This window comes from Pipistrellus hanaki, assembly GCF_964339955.1.
Source record: "Pipistrellus hanaki genome assembly, chromosome: 18".
Classification (NCBI taxonomy): Eukaryota; Metazoa; Chordata; class Mammalia; order Chiroptera; family Vespertilionidae; genus Pipistrellus; species Pipistrellus hanaki.
The window spans coordinates 15,987,450-16,007,406 of record NC_140520.1 but is presented as its reverse complement, the minus strand read 5'-3'; the positions used below and the strand labels follow the sequence as shown (position 1 = coordinate 16,007,406).

General features: G+C 40.3%; 1 protein-coding gene across 7 annotated transcripts in view; it reads right to left on the bottom strand.

The window, feature by feature from the left end:
• Positions 1–19,957, bottom strand: part of DNM3 (dynamin 3) — a 359,120-nt gene that overhangs the window by 61,835 nt on the left and 277,328 nt on the right. For all 7 annotated transcript variants that reach the window (XM_084865979.1, XM_084865978.1, XM_084865975.1 and 4 more), the window contains one exon: positions 18,624–18,735. In XM_084865979.1, coding sequence (XP_084722105.1) covers positions 18,624–18,735 — 112 coding nt within the window. The remainder of the gene's footprint in view (positions 1–18,623; positions 18,736–19,957) is intronic.

Below are 19,957 nucleotides of genomic sequence, written 5' to 3'. Positions count from 1 at the left end.
ACATTTTAAAACCATTAAAAGTCAAGAAGGAATTGTAATTAAAAGGTAGATTCTAAGTAATCCCAAAACTGAAACTGTCTTTTACACATTGAAAAGGAACCACTTAACATCCAAAATACATCCCAACCAGAGGTTATCCTCAACTCTCCTTTAAAAGCAATCAAACTATATTTTCTATGTAAAAAAGAAAAAGAAGAAGTGTCAATGAACAGTGTGGTCAAACTTGGCAAGGTACAAAGTATGGAACTAAATCACTGAAGGCAAAGAATGTGAACATGCCTTTCACAAGTTAATATAATCAGCAGAATAGTTGAAAAAAGCTAAAAGGTAAAATGAAAGAAAGGAAGAGAAAGAACGAACACTGAAACTGTAGACCTACACAAATAAACCTTCCACTATTTATATGTGTCAGGTTCAGACCCACTTTCCCTCTGGAGTTATAACCAAAGTGAAGTACTGATTGTACACTTAGGCTCATGTGGAAAAGTCCCTGGAAGTTCTCTAAGGGGTAGCACAAGAGAACAAAGAGATATGATAATGACTTCCCTGAACAAACAAATGTACACAGAAGAGTGAGCTGGTCTGAGCTCTGGGGGCACCCCTGGTGGCCTTGGCTGCTCTGATCCTGTGCCACGAAGACATGTATTAGGCCTCTCCCGATCTTCCTTCCAGCCTGGGGGCTGCCAAAAGTCGTTTTCAATGCGAACACAGAATGAGTCCCCACCATCGGTGTCAGAGTTGTGAACAGAATCCATTTACAGGCTACCCAGCTACTGGCGAAATGATTGCGATTGCTCACGGCCAACAGGGATTTGGGAAGGGCTGATGAGACAGCCAGCTTCCTGATTAACCCTGATCCAAGGCATGATTCTTAACATTACATCCATCTACCTCACAGTAAAACCAAAGGTGGTGGGTGTGAAATCTTCTTTGATGGCCACGTAAGGGAAATATTCATCCTATTCATCAGTTTTGTACCTTATACTAATGTCTACTGATAACATATAGCATGGGTAACTGCAAAATTTAGACATTATCAAAATTACTGTGGCAGCGTATTTAAAGTGTATATTCCCAGGAGCCATCCTCAGAAATTCAAATTCATAAGACTCGGGGGAGGTCCAGGTGCTCCCGTTTTTAAGGAGTAACTTGGGTGTGACCAATGCAGGTCAGATGGGCCAAGTAGGGAAACCTTGTACGAGAGCTGCTCCTAATCTCTACCTCTACCTCTAGCCGCTCTGCAAGCATAAGCCCCGCCTCCCAACACTGATACTACAAGATGGTGACAGTTACTGTTTGAAAACATGGCAGGGGGGTGATGTTCACTTGATAAATTCTTGAATTGTGGAGTCAAACACATTTACATATTTGTTTATTCCAGTACTCTAGAATTAAAAAAAAAAAATGCTTTTATTGATTTCAAAGAGAGGAAGGGAGAGGGAGAGAGAGAAACATACATGATGAGAGAGAATCATCAATCACTGTTTCCTCCTACTGAGGATCGAGCCTGCCACCCAGGCATGTGCTCTAACTAGAATGAGCCATGAGTTCCTGGTTCATGGGTTGACACTCAACCACTGAGCCATGCCAGCCAGGCAAGTACTCTCGATTTTTAAAATGTGCTAGTATACTCTGTGTCTTACCAGAAGAGAGATGAAGAATACAGTGTAATCCAAACAAATCAAGTCTCTTTTAAAAAAGGAAAAAGTGAAGTAAACATATGTAAGTATACAAATCACATATGTATACACATATATTCATATGTCATATAAGTATACAAATATATGCAGAGGAGAAAAAGCCCGTAGAAGAGTGAAAATTCAAGAGCATAGAAATGATTGATAAAGCAAAGTCCTAACTCTATGCTGAATGGAAGGAGAGCCATCTCTGATCTGGGAGTGCAGAGAGAATAAAGAAACAAAACAATCCCGAGGGATTTCCTGCTCCTAGTAATGTAACCATCCCTATTTTTAAAAGCATCTTACCTAATAATAGGCAAACACGTAAATTGACCGTACCTCTGCTATGCCCATAGGCAATCATAGTGAGTATGCAAATTAGAAGGCCAAAGATGGTGGCCGCCCAGCTGCTCCAGGAGCAGAGTGGCCAGGCAGGGCAGGATGCTGGCTATGAGAGGGGGAATGAGGGGGGAGGGGCACACGAAGGGATCTACAGGAGCGGAGTGCCAAAGTGAAGACAAAGATGGCAGACTCCGGCTGGAGTCTGTAGCAAAGATGAAGAGGGCAGACTTCTGGCCAGCGAAGGCCTGGGTCCCCGGTGCCGGAGGGAAACCAGTGCTGGAAGCCAAAGGAAGGAAGGCCTATTGCACGAATCTCTTCGTGCAACGAGCCTCTAGGTAAGATGTAAAGAGCTCTTTTTCCCATGATACAATATATGCAGAACAAGCTGGAAGTAAATGAAACTTAATCAGATTTAAGTTGATACACATTGGAAAAAAACCCTAACAATTTATTCCATTAGCACATCATTCTGCCTAGCTCTAAAGAATGAGGTGTGTGAATAGTCTGGCAATGTAAACATTTAAGTATACGTTAGAGAACTGGTTACAGTAACTTCAGGTGAATCCATCAAGGTGACCAGGTTAACGGCTTGGAAATCACTTTCTGTCTCAATGTCACAACCTTTCCTTTTGGTGTTCTACTTTCCCTACTTTCCCTCCTTTGCACTCACACCTACTCTTGCCCTTGAAACTCGATGCCTAAGTTCACAGTTTGACTTGTTTCTTCCATCCTTTATATTCATTCATTGAATCATTCCACAAATATTTACACACTACCTATTATGTCCCAAGTATCATAAGCTAACAAAACCATAGGAGGAATTGATCTTCATGGAGTTTAAAGTTCAGCTAAGAAAGCAGACAATAAACATTAATGACTCAATCATTGCAGAAAATCACACAAAATGCTGTCATGCCAGATCTGTGCCTGTTCCCTACCTGGTGTGAAACTGCTTTTTCCAGAATGGGAGGCCCTCCTATTTGGGAAGCAGCTGTAATACACCATCTCTGTTAAAACCTGATTCCTGGACCACAACCATCACACTATTTTAGAGAATCCAAGATGAAACTTAGATGGCCACCCCTGTCTGATGTGATATTTGTATCCTGAAAATCTACAATGGTATGCATCTTATATTTTTATGTTTCTGTAATTCATTATCATTATCACCCTCTCATCATTTTGCGTGAACTGGAAATGTAAAATTGTTAATAGCTTTCATAAGACTTGGGCTAATACACTGACTTCAGCAATTTTTTCACATTTGAGAAAAAGCAGAGTATCAAAGTTGATGCCTGCATGCTTGAAAAAACCTAGCTCTGAGTGGGCGGAGCAAATTGACATGGGTGGCTTTCTCTTGGGGTCTGAATGTCTTGGCCATCTTACAGTGACTTTAAAAAAAAATGTGATTGGAAGACAACACATTTCATACCTCAGTCAAAAATGTTTTCGGTCTGACAATCCACAAATTGAACTGTCAGGCCACGTGGAAAGAGAAGAATGATATTTAGTTTGGAACATTGGAACAGTTTTTCTTGATAAAGACTCAGATTTTAATTGCACCTTAATGACTCTATTTTTATGTCTTGTTCTAATGCTCAAATACAGAAACATATTAACTTTTTAATTTTCATAGTATTCCAATTTTGAAACGGGCTTTTAGTGGAAGCACTAAAATTGCACACATTTTAAAAAATTGGGTTTTTCTTATTTAATGAAAGACATATGGTCATAAAAAAAGTGTTTGTAAAGGCAGTTCTTTGTATAATACAGTCCTTGACCCTGTACCCCTAATCCAGGTATGCAAGCCCAAGTTTGAAAATCTTTTCAGTTACTGTCATAATTTCAAAGGCAAGCATTCACAGTCCTTGACCCTATACTCCTAATCTAGGTGTGCAAGCCTAAGTTTGAAAATCTTCTCAGTTACTGTCATACCCTCTAAGGGCAGGGAATCCCTGTCATGTGGAGCAGGTACTGCAAAGCATCGTGGAAGGTGGGGAATGTGTATAAGCAGAGCCTGCAGTCTGATTATACACTTCGAGCTAGGTCAGGGTTCATCGACCTGGATACACGGACACAGAACTAGATGTTACTGTGAAGGCTATGCTGTGTAAATGAAAGGATCCTGGCTTCTACCCACTAGATTCCAATAGTACCACTGACAATCAGAAATATCTCCAGATACTACCAAATGTCCACCTGGAGCAAAATCAGCCCTACTTGAGAACCATTGTTCTAAGTATACTTTTCTTTTTTTTCAGTCTCTTTCTAGAGGGAATAATTGCAGATAAAAGAATTTTGACAAGCTCCTTCTTTTATTAAAGCTTTGTTTTGCTCTGCATCAAACTGTTCTTCCTCCCCTCTACCCCCTATTTCTTGAAGTGTTACCAATTATTCTCTTTGAAGCCATTTGACATAAAATGAGAAAATGTATGAGGAAAATAAAAATGTCCCAATCAGAACTTTTCTTCTATTAAAACTTGGTCAACATTAATAATTTATGTGCAAGAATGTGTGTTGTCATTATGTAATGCGTCTTAACATCTCATTTGTCATACTGTTAGCTATCCCAAAATAATGTTAGCCTTTTCTATTTTAGGGCTGATTTAATAGGTTGACATGGAACTAAATATGTTTTCTAAAACCTTAATTTAAGTGTTATTATTTTGTTTTATTTTTAGAACTTGGTTTATAGATACTACTTATCCCAATAATTAAAGGAAATGCACCTCTAACTCTGGACCAAAATATTATGAATCAAGTTGAGGCAAACAAAATGAAATTGCTCTAGAAAAGGGACACAGTTTTAAGTTAAAATATGCTAATCCTCCTTGTAATTCCTTAAAAACATAAGAGTCCTAGGTAAGTGACTTGTTTTAGGTTATGTTCTGGGATACTTGTCTACCCACTCCAGCCATTCAGACTGCTTAACGTTTAATAGACAAGTATATGGCTTCTGTGCCGTGATTACCATGACAGGTGGGTCTGGGTACCGGTATATGCTCACCTGGCCTTCTTCTAGCTTCCTACAAGGTGGCTCCTACTCACTGGTTCAGCTTACCTTAAAGTTTCTGCTCCCTCCCCTACCACTCCATACACACTTTTTCATATACAAATTTACTCACCTTATTGGATATCTAAGTTTACAACAATAACGCATGAATACGGAAACATATATCAGTGCCTAGGGAAATTAAAAACAACCCCTAAGTTTTCTTTCAACCTATTTCCTACACCTTTCTTTGTGCTCAAACACATAAACAAGTTATGTGCATGCACATGGGACGGACACACACACACACACACACACACACACATACACTTCCATCCTTCATGTGGCTCAGGTACTGTTCTTTCTCAGACTCCTTTGTGTTTAAAAAGGTATCTAAATTACTGTCAGAGAAAACATGTCCAAAAAAGCTATGATGGAGCCTTTAATTACTCTCATTATTTCTCACAAACTTCAGTGAAGTCACTTTTGTTTTTGGGTGGGGGCAATAGAGGAAATAAAACATAAACAAGGCCCAAGCACCTTTCAGAGGCCCCTCTTCTACCACTCAAAAGAAAAGCTTTTCCGGTGAGCTTTCTGAGCAACATGTCTTTTCTTGCTTTCTAATAGAGTCTATTTGCCAAAGATTAACAAATTTGGGAACATAATAGAGATTCCAACTTACTTTTCAACCTTTTCTGCCTCCAAATGGACTGTACTTTCCTCCTTGGATTAAAATTAATGACATCGGGTTAAAAAAAAAAAAACTAGGCAAAAGCAATGCTCTTTTAAGACTGAATTGCCAAAAAAGAACCAAAGGCTTACTGGTGTTGTGATGATTGAATCAGACAGTTCATTTTTATATGCACATGGGACTAAAACAACACATTGAGGCCAGTGAGTTTTCATCCTTTCTTCTTAACTTTAATGATATTCTTATTGGGTTATGTATAAATTAAGTGAACCAGATGGGCTCTCCTGAGATCCCAGGGAAATACATTTGCTAAGCTTCTCTAAGAAAATCAGGGAAAGCATATACATTATTCAAAGAACATAAATAACCCTAATTGAGCTGACTACTTACACTGCTTAGAATGCTCTTTCTCATATACATTCAACATACTAAGAAATGTACATTATTACACTGTACTGTCTGCCCCTTAAACCTACCGAGACTATAACATCATCAAGACATTTCTAGATTTGATGATGGTTTTTCAGGGTCTGTCTATACTGTCTCACATATGACAAGGACAGGAATTTAGGAGTTGAGGGTCTGGCATAAGAGGCAAGACAAATTAACATAGATTTAACATCTGTGCTCTGCGGTATAATGTATTTTGGTGACTTTTGATTTGGCATCCCCTATCTTTGCAAATGACTGCTGGAATCCAAGAGATCATCACAATATGGACTCTAGGTAATAACTACTTTTCCCACTAAGGGAGGCTGACATGGCCATGAGCGTGTACCAGGTATTAGGGGATCACTGGACAGAAAGCACTTTGTAAGTGTTGTAAAAACAAGTGTTTACATCTGATTTTCCTTCTCCCTTCTTTTCTTAAATATCAAAGCCCTCCATTAAGTATACATTTCTTGCATTTGCCCTAACTATGAAGGTTATTTTAAAATTCTGTTTAGCATTAGTTTGGGCTCTGTTTCTTCTTTTCAAATGTGCCTTCTCTCCAATCCAGGCAGTCAATTCCATACTTTTCCTGGGGGAAATTTAAGAATTCTTTAGTTTGAAAAGACCAAAGTTAAGTAAATTTCTCTTTCAAAGGTAATAAAAAAAATACTAAGAGATTAAATGTAGTTTTTCCCCCAAAAGTAAAAAATCCTGAAGCAGTCATGCCTGTACCTGGGATTCTTTTTAGCTTTCTGCATCAACATCGTTGAGAAATCTGAGAGCTTTTGATAGAATTTTATTCCTTGTATTTTAAGTTTTCTACCTTTAATTTGCCTAATCTAATATCAAAGATATTTAACCAAGAACTCAAAGTCTTTAGTGAAGGATAAAAATTAGAAGTCTACTGAATTTTTAAAAAATGCCTACCAAGAGAGGACATCAAATAAAGAGGGAAACTGAATATCTTCTCTCTAGAACAAAACATAGAAATGAAGTTTTACCTGAAGGCCTCAGTTTTAAAAATGACATTCTTATTTTTCATTTGTGCTAAAAACAAAACAACAAAACAAAACCCCGCAAACCCACAAAAACAGAAAATAAAAGAAGTCCCTGTTACTGTATATACTTGTTCACATTCCCAAAACTGGCTTGGGAAGCCCTGGATTCTAGTCTTGCTCATGAAGACACCGACTTGGAATCCAAGGTCCAAGGAAACCCCTCTAAGGAGAAGACAGATTCCACCATCAGCAACTTAGGTATCACTATGCCAACAGAAAAACATTTTCAACGGGAAATAAACAATGGGCCTGGGAGGAAATGTTTTCCCAAGCAACTGTGTTCTCCTCACAAAAGGAAAATGTGCTTTTTAAGAAGAAATAACAAAACCCACATAACTGCTCAAAGAGGAATGAGCACCGTGGTGTTCTGTTCCAGCATGCATTCATAATGCAAATCTAAATGCATTTATTGTGCAAGTTTGTTTCCTGGGCTTCAGAGGATCAGCTCCCAAACTCTGAGTGTAATTTAAGGATGGATGAAACATTCATTTTGCTGTCACTGAGAAAATGAACATTAGGCTCATTCCGTGCGCGCGCGTGCGTGCACATGCACAGTACACTTAATGAATGGGAAGACGAGCCCATTCATGCTGCTCAGCTAAAGCAACGCTAATTGAGTAGGCTTCTTTCTCGTTAGTGTCTGGTTAGTATCATAACTAATAAAATGCCATTCACTAAATAAACAGCCGCTGTGAGTCTAAAATGAGTCACCGATTACATTTGGCTCACGGAAATGGCAAGAGGGGAGTCAGGTATGTTGCCTTCGGGACAACTCAGAAGCATTCCGGCATGAGAGGGGGTGAAAAAGGATCTCATTTTCTCCTTTTGAAGACTCCAGATCGGATCTATTACTATGGAGACAGCACAGCTTGCATTGCAGAGTTTTCTATGATACTGAAAGTCTAAGCTAAGGGAAAATAGCACATGATGTGCTGCTGGGAATCTGGGGAGGCTCTTTCATGCCAAAGTCCATGATCGGTATAATGATCAAATTTTAAAAGTATTAGCATTCTATTTTTAAAAAAATATATTTTATTGATTTTTTTTACAGAGAGGAAGAGAGAGGGATAGAGAGTTAGAAACATCGATGAGAGAGAATCATCGATCAGCTGCCTCTTGCACACCCCCTACTGGGGATGTGCCCGCAACCAAGGTACATGCCCTTGACCAGAATCGAACCCGGGATCTTTCAGTCCACAGGCTGACGCTCTATCCACTGAGCCAAACCGGTTTCAGCCATTCTATTTTTTTTAAATAAGCAATCACTTATACATCACACAAGCAACTAAAAATTAACGGCAAAAATACAAGCACCTTCAAAGTACCCGCTCTACAATTACAAATCAAACCAGTAAGCACTCCTGTCTTTGACAATCCAACCAACACCCTCGCCAGCCCCTGAAGCTCCCCGCACAGCCCTGCACCAAATGTCTGCGATGCAGTGGGCAACTCCGGGGGGACAGGAGACCCAGGAGAACCTTATGCTTCTTCCTAGATGTGCCCACAATGAGCAGCAGTTTAGAAATGTTGGGTTTTACTGCTCATTGTATTATAATTAATTGAAAATAAGTCAACTCTATTAAACTCAACATTTTATTACCCAGGAGAACCTGACTAAGCAAGACACAACAAATGGATGACTCCTGCTATGGAGGAGTGTTTTCTCCTGGGAATGTTGCAAATGCCTTCAAGTGGTCAGTGAAATCACTAGCGAACGAGGCAAATCATAAATGCTCCTTGAATGGCGTGTGGGTTAGCACCTCCTCAAAATGTCAGCAGCTGGTCCCCTGGCCTGCCCCATACATGCACAGTCCTATTGTAAGCACACTCAAATGAGCTCAGGTAATTAATGAACAAACAAGGGATGTAGCACATGACAGTGTAGAATGTGCACATGGTAGTGTGGATGCAGACTCAGTGCAGTGTGGACACAGACTCAACACAGTGTAGACACAGCACATGGCAGTATAGACACAGACTCAACACAGTGTAGACACAGCACATGGCAGTGTACTGCAGTGTAAGTGATCAGAATCAGACATCCTCTCTATTCAAACACTGAAATACGTTATCTGGTATAAGAACTGAAAAATCAGCTTTTACGTTTCATCCAACTGGTTTTTTTTTCCTAATAGTCATACTATGAAAAATAGTACCCCTCACTTTGAGTAATAAATCTTTCATCAATTTCATAACTTACCTGCTGTTTTAAAAGAGTGAACTCTCAGTGGGTTGCGTTTACCCCTTTGCTCCTTCACAAATGCCTGTCTTGTACGTTTCTTGTATTATTTTTAACTTCATTAAATATTATTACTTGGTATAAATTTATAAAGTGACACATTTTTCAATACCATCTACGTCAACTTATTCCATAATAGCACATTCCATCCAATTAAACTGCAAGGTTTCCCACATTTGTTTTACATTCTGTATGTATGGCTTATGAATAGCAATTTTGATGAATTCCAGCTGGTTTAAATATGCGGGCAGACCCTTCTGGAGCAGATTCTTTTCAATTCTTATTGTATTCAATGAGGCCCTTTTTAAGTGGGCCACCTGGTGGGAGGAAGCCCTAAGAAGTCTCATTAGAACAAAATAAAAAACAATCACCCCACTAAAGTTAAGACCATCTTCCCAACTACATGACTATTATATAATTAATATCGGTGCAAAGTAGTTCTTACCTTTTGGAAAACCTGAATTAAAAGTTTAAACAAGCTAGCAGCCCTACGGACGACTAAATGGCTCCTTTGTTTATTATAACAACAATATTATGAGAAGGTCCACCATTTGTGCATGTTGCCGGTCTCACAAATCTATCATGCACGTTTCAGTCCCCCTCCGCTCCCCACACCCTCCACCTCCCTCCAGCTGGAACACATCAAGGGCGCAGAAGCCAAGTCAAATGTTGACCCCACACTCCTCCATCCATTTTAAGGCACCTTCAAAGGCAGAGCGCTGATCTAACTCAGTCTGCACCAGCTAAGCCAGCCATCCCGCTATTGACGATTCCAATTTGGGGTTTTTATAACTGCACAGGAACAGGGGAGTTTTGATTTGGGGTTCAAAACTTCAGCCGCACTGAGTTGTAGCAGATTTTGTGCCCTTCCTGCCAAAGGGTCCTCATTATTCAATCTTCAGAACCTTTCCTCTCTCAGTGTCCATCTTTTCCCTTACGATATCAATGCCCAATAACTGGTTCGGAAGGACCAATTTCCCTACCCAAAGGTCAAACCAGCACAGCCGCTGTGGGAGTCCAAATGCATGCTGCCCTCAGCATGTGCACACCCTGTGTCATTTGTGTACGGTCACAAACGACAGTCATTTTAACGTGCATAAAAACACACGTGCCAAGATGCATGCAGAAGGGGAGTAGAGAAAGAGGAGCTGCCGCAGGACAAAGAACTTACTTTGCTGTTCCCCTGTACGTGTAGCAGCAAGGAAAAAACAAAAACAAAAACAAAAAACAAAACACAAAACAAAAAAGAAATAGGTTAATCATGAATTTATGTTAAAACTCTGAGGTCATTTCTGAGCTAAAGCAAAATCAAAATAAGTTAATTTAACTGGTCACTCACATCCAATACGTACGTACACAACACCCAGAGCTCAAGGACAAGTCAAAGGATCTACTTAGATGAAATGAAATCACACATTTATAACAGCGGAAAGTTAAGGCAGATATTTTCCCCCTTTCTTGCTACTCGAGATACTTGGAGTGTGGGAACCTGGCCAAAAAGCATGGGTTTCCATGGGTAAGGAGTGAACTGTTAGCATGAAAGGCAAAGTATTTAGTATGTCGAATTGCCCTTTCCTGACAGCCCCTCCTCCAACATGCCAAGCAGTGGAAAATTTCAGCAGTCAATGCGTTTTTAAACAAACACTGCATCCTTGGTTTCAGAGAAGGTGGAAAAAAAAAAAAAAAGGCAAAGAAAGCAGAAGGAATGAGTGGGTGGTTCTGGGGAAACAGGGTAAGCAGGCCACGTCTGACCTCCTTCTGTACCATTCTTTTATTTTGTAAATTACGAGCTTTGTCTTGGGTCAGGCCCAGGAAGCGCTCACTGTAGAGTGGGGATGTGGCCCAAGATAAACACTGGTCCACATTCAAGAGTTTGTCCCCAAAATGCAGTTATTTCTATAGGGGACACTGAATAGAGAGAGACACAGAGCAGCAGCCAGGGACAGGCAGTAGGAAAATGGGTCTCCTGTTTCAACTAGAGCTGCAAGAGTATGATTTATACCAAACAATTTAACTCACATATGGCTTAAAAAAATAGAGCGGTGATTCATTAGTCCCAGGGCAGCCTGAGTCCTCACAAGGTCAGATCCCGTGAGAGAGATGTGATGGGAAGGGCAGGGAACAGATCTGAGCTCTTCTCACAAAGGGCCCAGGAGGAATTTTGAGCTGAGAGGCTGAGACCAAGACAGTGGTTGGGAAAAGTCATGATTCTGTGCAGGGGACAAAGCATGGGGTGGAGTTACAGGTTGGGCTGGAGATCTGGCTTTTGGTTCTAAGAGTGGATGTGGAGGGGAAATCACACCTTTAGAAGTTTTCTGGAGAGAGGGTTAGGCAAGGATTGCAGGAGAGCGTTTTTTTTTGTTTTTTGTTTTTTTTGTGTGTGAAAATAATGCCAATTGGTGACTTGGTGGAAATGTCCAATTTAAGGGGTTTCACAGACATCATCTTTAATAAAAACAGAAATGTAAAGACACTGATAAAACTGTAAAGGAGCTTCTTGGCATTATGGGTAGCCGTGATAGAACTGTTCTCAGCACTGACTTATGTGAGACAAAAATAAGGACACAAGAATGAATGGAGGGGGGAAGGAGTCTTTAGTGAAAAATATGCCAACTGTTCAAGAAGGCAGTAAAGCTCCCCACAGGGAATTTTAACAGGAGAAAACTTCTATTTTAGAGAATAATGGGACTCCGGTTCTACGAAGCAGTGCAATATTGCTGCAAATTCCTCCAGCAGATGGAATTTATTGCATTCCACAGCCGTGCAGCTTTGATCTAGCAAATCAGTTTCAGGAGTCCCACCAAGTTTTTCTGCACGTTAGGGAATGACTGACTGGCTTCCTGCTCCATGCAGATGGTTCTGTTTGTAGTGGCAACAGCGATGTCACAGAGTAGGGGCCTTAATCCCTAAAGGGAAGAAACGTACGAGTGGAGGACGTGGAGGGGCTCGGTCTTTTCTTGTTTCCTCGATCATTTCCCTGCTATCTATGCTGGGAGAGGTGGAGCAGGACTGGAGTGGGAAACTGAAGGCTCGGTGTTTGGATCCCTTGAAGGTGCCTCGATTAAGGAATAACTAAGAACTGGTCAGGTAGCTGCTCCAAGCACCGATCCAGCTAAGGATAAAGGGAGGTGTGGCAGTGCTATGGGGGGCATTGTTAGTCTTGTATCATTCGTCAGCTGAATAAACTCCTGTGAGTGGTCCTCACCACATTAATCAATATTTACGGAGGTCTGTGGCCATTCTTCTTCCCCTGGAAAGATAAAGAGATCTCTACCCTAACTGTCATTTGTCACAAAGGATGGTTCCGTTTTGGAGGTTATTCAAAAGGAATTTCTGAAGTCCCAAGTAGACTTCATTACAGTATGATTTCAACCTCCAAAGCAGTCCCAAAAGCATTATGACTTGGAGAGTTTTCAATACAGAGGTATAATGAAATTCCAGGGCATTCCACTTTCTACTGCCAATTTTCATCTCTTAAGAAAAAGCATACACCATATGACAGAACCACCTATCCATATAGCTAATAGAAACCTCATAAAAAGTCCTGAGGTATATGACCTAACAACATGCGGAAATGAATCTACAACAAATTTCTTTCCAAGGCCTTCATGGATATGGGGTCTGCTTCCTCCAGAGAACCAGCAGGTCAGCCTCTGAGGGCAGGCTTATGAATCCTCGTTTCCCAACAGCCTCTTTGGCTCAACCCTGACTGATGGAGCTTTGAGCTGGGTTGTCCACGGGGCAGCAAAACCCCAGGACCCACCTAAGCAAGTTGACTTCCTCAGCCAACAGTTGGGGAAATTCTCCCTCCAACGCCCAATGCCAACGGTAGTTTCCAATAAAAGGGAACTACTAAACAGGAAGATACAGCTTCATGAGCACAGTAATGATTTTCAACAATAATGTACATGGCAATGAACACACACACCCAGTTCCAGGCACTGAGCTCAATGTGATCCGTAACTGCCTTCACTTAATCTGATCAAATCACTTGAGGAAGTTATTATTACTTTGAGTTTTAAAAAGAATAAACAATTGGATAGTTAAATAAGTTGCCTAAGGCACACAGCTAATAATTGGAAGGGTAGAGATTAAAATGTGAGTGGATTTGACTTAATGTCTACCTCTCTTCACTCACACAAAATGCTTCGAAGAATTCAGAATTCCTACTGTTCATGTCTAATTTAAGTCATGCTCTGGGCTGACAAAACTGTGCCAGAAACATCAGGCATTTGCTATATCATGTTCTTTAGATATTTAATCAAATTCACATTTGTTTGTATTCAAACTTACAGGAAAAGTTTATGTACATGCGTCTGTAAATAGTCTTGTAAAAATGCTTTAATTGTAGCCTGTAACTATTGATATACACACATACATTTTATCTCAGCCTAATTATTTTTTAAAAAGCTAATTTGAAAATGTATAAAATCCTAAACATTTCTTTGATATAATATTTTATAGTGATCTTAATTTCAGTGTAATGGCCAAAGAAAATAGAAATAAAATAAATAAAATTCTGCTAAACCCAAATTCAACTTTAACACACACACACACACACACACACACACACACACACACACACACACATATTAGAGGCCCAGTGCACAAATTCATGCACGGGTGGGGTCCAGACGGCCTGGCCCCAATCAGGGTGAATCAGGGCTGGACCTGTTGGGAGGAGGAGATGGTGTTAGATTGGCTGGAGGGCCCTGCCCCCCAATGGGATGGAGGGTGGGAGATTGGGGGCCAGCAGCCTGGAAGAGAGGCTGCAGGCAGTTATCTGGCCGGCCCTGCCCCTGATTGGAGTTGGGGGGACTGATCTTGGGTGGAGCCAAGCAGGGGGAGGCGCTGCATGAAGTTGTCCAGCCCCCTATTGGGGTGGGAGGGTGATCAGGGGCAGGGCCATCCAGGGGGAGGTGCCATGGGAGGGTTGGCTGAAAGCCCCACCCCCAGATCCGGCTTCCTGCACACCCCCTACTGGGAATTGAGCCCAAAAAGTAGGCATGTGCCCTTGTCCAGAATTAAACCAGGGACCCTTCAGTCTACAGGCCGATGCTCTATCCACTAAGCCAGATTAGCTAAGGCCAGGTTTAAATATATTTTTATAATATTGCGGCTGCTCAGAAAGAATGCTACCTTGTGACTCAGAGAGGTTGTATGTGGGTTGTGGGGGTAGATCAGTGGCACCGTGGGTAACTGAAGCCAGGACTCCTCATTTCCACCTTAGGATCACAATGACACTGCTCACACAAGGAGCCTGCGTTTTGCTTTGGATCCAGAAAGATCAAGGGACTGAAGCTAATTAAAAAGTGCACATGGGGGAGGTACAGTTGGGCTGTGGCAGTATATTCAGATATCCACTGTAGTTCATCACATTGTAGGGTAATTATTTCTTTGCCTCTATCTCTTCCACTAGACTTGGAACTCCCATAGAGTAAGAATGACAACTTTAAAAAAAATCTGTGAATCTCTAGAGTCCAACACAACAGTGATGGATGAAGGGGAGGAAGGAAGGGGAGTAGGAAATGGGAGAAGAGGGTAAAAGGGCAGGAAACAAAGAAAAAAAATTAGAAAACTCCAAGAGAAATGACCTAGGAGACAGAAGAAACAGAGTAGCAGAATATTATGATATTAATGACATAAAAACATTCCATCATGTGGATGTGATAGAAAAATATGATGGGGAAAAGCATGATGTAATACAGTGTGCAACCTTAGTTGAAAATCAAACTGGTCTGAAACATTATTTTATTCCAATTTGGGTGATAGCTATTTATCTAAATGAAGCCAAACCTTATACAAATAAAAAAAAATAATCAGTGTAGATTTTTTTCCAGTTAAAATAGAATTGTAGAAAGCAGAGCTTTTTGAGTCTAGACTCATGTCCATTATGACACATAAAAGTTTTATTAGTAGGGTAGCAGCTGACTGACTAGCTGTTGACTTGATGGGTTAATGATACAAAAACAAAATGACCCACTTAGACAGAGGCATCTCTTACTAGCTTAATCTGATGTCTTCATCAAATCTTTCTAAATTAGAAATAACCGCATCTGAAAGTATCCCTTCCCCCAAGTCTATTTGTCAAAAAAACGGGATGGTTAGACAAGGGTTCTACTCTGATTGTTCTAAGTAGTAAGCAGCCATTTAAACAGCTGAAAGTCAAGCAATCATGTAATGTAACCTGGTGCATAAAGAATGCAAATAGTGTTTATGATGAAAACTGAGAAAAGCAACGTCCCTGGCCAGCTGCCAAGTTTAATTTCCTGCCTTGTCTTTGGCTTGTAGTAAAAACCCCCTTTGTCCCAATCTCCCAAACCACTATGCAGAATGTGTGCTTCTAAACAAATAAAAATCATGTGAAAAGAACCAAAAAAGATTGTGTAGGATTGGCTCAATCTCTACATTTACTTAAAATTGAGCATTCCGTGAAAAAAGACAAGCTAATATTTCACTGAGCTGCTTCTTTGTGTAGAGCTATGGGTACGTGAAAATTCAGATTTATAAAAACAGTTCACGGAAGGGAAGGTAACTGTGCTTTTCCAAGACAGTGTATTCCTCACAAGAGAAGCATTATGTGATTTATTTAAATAGCAAACATGCATAGTGCATTTAAAATAAGCTGAAAAAATAAAATAAACTGAATTAACAAAATTATGACTTAAGAAAACATTTTCACTAACATTACAGTTACCAGTACATGTAAGGAAGAAACACACACACACACACACACACACACACACACACACACAGATTTTATATAACTGAGCATATCTGGGAGATAGAAATAATATAGTCTCACTGGGCTATATTATAACATCCACAGTGTTTTAGCTCTTTCATCTACTTGATAAAGGAAGTAATATGTGATAAAATGATCATCATCATTATGAATAAAAATAGAGTGCTTATTTGTGACCATTCTATTCAGTGCTTTTCCTGCATTATCTCATTCAATCCTGTCAACCAAGCCATTATCTCCACATTAGGAACGGGAGTCTGGAATCATAAAAAGGTAACCTGCCCAGTATCTCATAGCTTGTACGAGAGTGTCTGGAATGTCAATAGGTAGCCAGACACTAAAGCCTGTGCTCGAACCCACCACTGCTTCTTCTCAGACCCAGTCGTAATGATATTGAAAAATGCAAATCATATCTGGCTTGAAATCCTCTACTGATGTCCCATCTCACTCAGACTAAGCCTCAAAGGCTCACCACAACCTGCCCCTGACCACCTTCCTCTTGGAAACTCAACCACTCCTGGCCTTCCTCTGTGTGTTCCAGACACACCAACATTTTTGTTGCTCTTCTAAGATGCTGTGCTGGCTTTGCCCATGCCAGTCCTCTGCACGATTACTCTTCTAGACTTCCCCATCGTTTCCTCCCTCCTTTCCTCCATGAGCCTACTCAAATGTCCACTCTCTCAAGGGGCTCCCCCGATCATCTTTCCTAAGATAAAGCTCACCTGCCCTCATAGCTCCGGCTAGCCCTTTAATCTACCGCATTTTTATAGAGCTTATCACTCTCTTACATCACATTACAGTTATACGGTTATTCACTGCCTTGATTACTGTCTGTTCCTTGGGGGTGGGACCTCACTGCTCAGCTCTGTGTCCTGGTGCCTAGACTGGGTGCCTGGAAAAAAGCATGAACTCAATAGGCTTTTATGAAATGAATGATTACAAAATTAATATAGAATGTTTATAAATTTTTAATATAGAATGCTTGTGAAATTAAACACACTACCATCAATAGGTAGGGAAGAGTAATAAATAATGATTAGAATTAATAATATTTTTTTTCCAATGCTTTCTCACATGTGGTCTTTAGAGTGGTAGTTATCTAGGCAAATATGTATATACACAACTGGTAAAAGCTGGATGACTATGAAAATTATATATCTCCATCTCTCTGCCTGGCATCATCAGGAAAGGGTCTGCTGTCACCCCATTTGGAGCACACAGGCCATATTGTGTGGATTCATCATTTTAGGTGCTCACCAGAGAAAGGAAGTTGGTATGGCATTAAGAGGTGTATGTGTGAGCTAAGGTAACAGCAGCGAGGAGAACATTTTGGCACAAATCCTTGATCCTTGATCCTAGTACTTCATTCCATTCCATTGTGACTTCAGGGACGTGGTCAGGTCTGAATGTTCCCGGAGTGCCTTCAATGGTCCCACACGGCATCCACATCTCAGACTCACTCTGTCCTATTCGGGGCCTGGAAATAACCCCACCTGTGTGTGGCCAGTCCCACAAACTGATGTAGAGCCCAGGAAGCACCACTGTGGCCAAGCTGGACTCAGTCCCCAAGGCTAAGCCTCAGCACTTAGTTCTGGGGAGGCACTGGATAGTACAGTGCCTTGTGGGGAACAGCAGGGAACCCCTGAGGGCCGCTCATGTGCAGAGTCTGTTTAACAGTGTGTGGACGTGTGTTGGGTTGGACTTCTGCAAAGCTGAAATCCAGACCTGTCTGTATAATATTACATTTTCCAAAGAACACAAATAGAAGGTCTGTTTATTAACTCGAATGAGAAAAGTGTCTTCGAGACACTTGAAGTATATTAATAAAGATAAGTGGGAATAGCTATATATTTTTTATTCCTTCACACTCACAGTGACATTAACCAGAGTTTGAACAGATATACTTTTGGAACAGGTACTACAGACATAATAAAAGAAGGTGGCTTTTTATAAAAATAAGTACATTTTTAAGAATATGAAAGTGTGTCATGATTAATGATATATATATATATAAATGTGTATATATATATGTATATGTATATATATATATATATATATATATGCTATGATTATATAAAGAATGCTATAAACTGCTTGTATTAATACTGTAACAACTGTGGAGTATCATATAAAGGAAAATGAAAATTTAAATTACAACAAAGAAACTATCTCCTGGTTTGAGGATACACACACACACACACACACACACACACACACACACACATATTATGTTTTATGGTAGAGTATGGCATTTTCTTTCAGTCTAAATATACTGATAAACTTCTTAAAATAGAAATCTGGTGGAGAAAAATATAAGCAAAGTATTGCTTAAAACTGTGCCAAATTAGGTCAAAGGCAAACTAGTTTCTCTAAAATATAGCAGGTAGAATTCTGTTTTCTTAAAACTGGTTAATAAGTTAAAAATAAGAGACTTCTCCCACTTACTAAAGATTTGTCGGGATAGACGCCAGCCCTTAGCAGAGAGGCCTTCCAGCTGTCCACGTCCTCCTGCGAATCACAGGCCAGCTCAAGGAAGCGATAGTCTTTGTATACATTCCTGGAGTTAAAAAAAGATCATGCTTTTAGTTCTGAACCAAACTCAGAAGGATTTTTTTCTATTACTGCAGACAGTGATACAAATGTCGGACCAAATGGTTGAGAATCTCAGTCCCTGGAAGGAAAAAAAACACACACCAATTTGCTTTATTTAAAATAGTGAATTCCTATATGTATGTATTCTATAATTTTTTTTAAAAAGCTTGCCATTAAGGATTCCGTCGTCTGTATTGCTGAGCAAGAAGTTATGAAAATCCAAATGCTTCCATTGGGATGAAGTGGGTTCCCACGGAGGAGAGTTACTCTGAGGGGGAAAGCATTTGCTGTTGTCTGGTAATCAGATCAATTTTATAAAACTATTTTACAAGTCTAAGTGACTCACAGAACTTTACAATGCACAGCAGTAATCTTCCATACCAAAAATACTATGCTAGATTAAACAACACAAGAATGATCACTATTGTGAAAAGGAGAGAATGTTAACCAGTGTCTATGTGCATATCATATTCGTAACTGGGGCAATATTGTAATTTTATATTTCTTTTCCTAATAATAAAATAATACAAAAGATATAATGCATGCCCATTAAAAAATATGGAAACTATATGAAAGTAAAAATTGGGACAATCATCCTATTTTCATTGTTTATAGATAAACTTATTTCTTATATTCTTATTCTCTGCATTTTTCACACAGTTGAGTTTTTATCTCCATTTCTATCAATTTGGTGTTCTTTATCACTTACTATTATATCACAGTCATCTATTTATTCCATTACATCTTTATAAACATCCAATTATAATTACAATATTAATTAATATAAATGTACTAGAAGCCCGGTTTGGGGGTGGGGTAGGTGGTGTGTCCCTCAGCCCAGCCTGCACCCTCTCCAATCTGGAACCCCTCGGCGGATGTCCAACTATCAGTTTAGACTCAATCCCAGTTGGACATCCCTCTCACAATCTGGGACTACTGGCTCCCAACCACTCCCCTTCTAGCCTGATCGGCACATAACTGTTCCCCTGCTTGCCAGATTGCCCCCAACTGCACTCCCCTGCCAGCCTGGTCACCCCTAATTGCTTCCCTTCAGGCCTGGTCCCCCCCAAACTGCCCTCCCCTGCTGGCCTAGTCCCCCCCAAACTGCCCTCCCCTGCTGACCTGATGGCCCACAACTGCCCTCCTCTGTAGGCCATTTTTTGTCCACATGGGGGAGGCCATCTTTG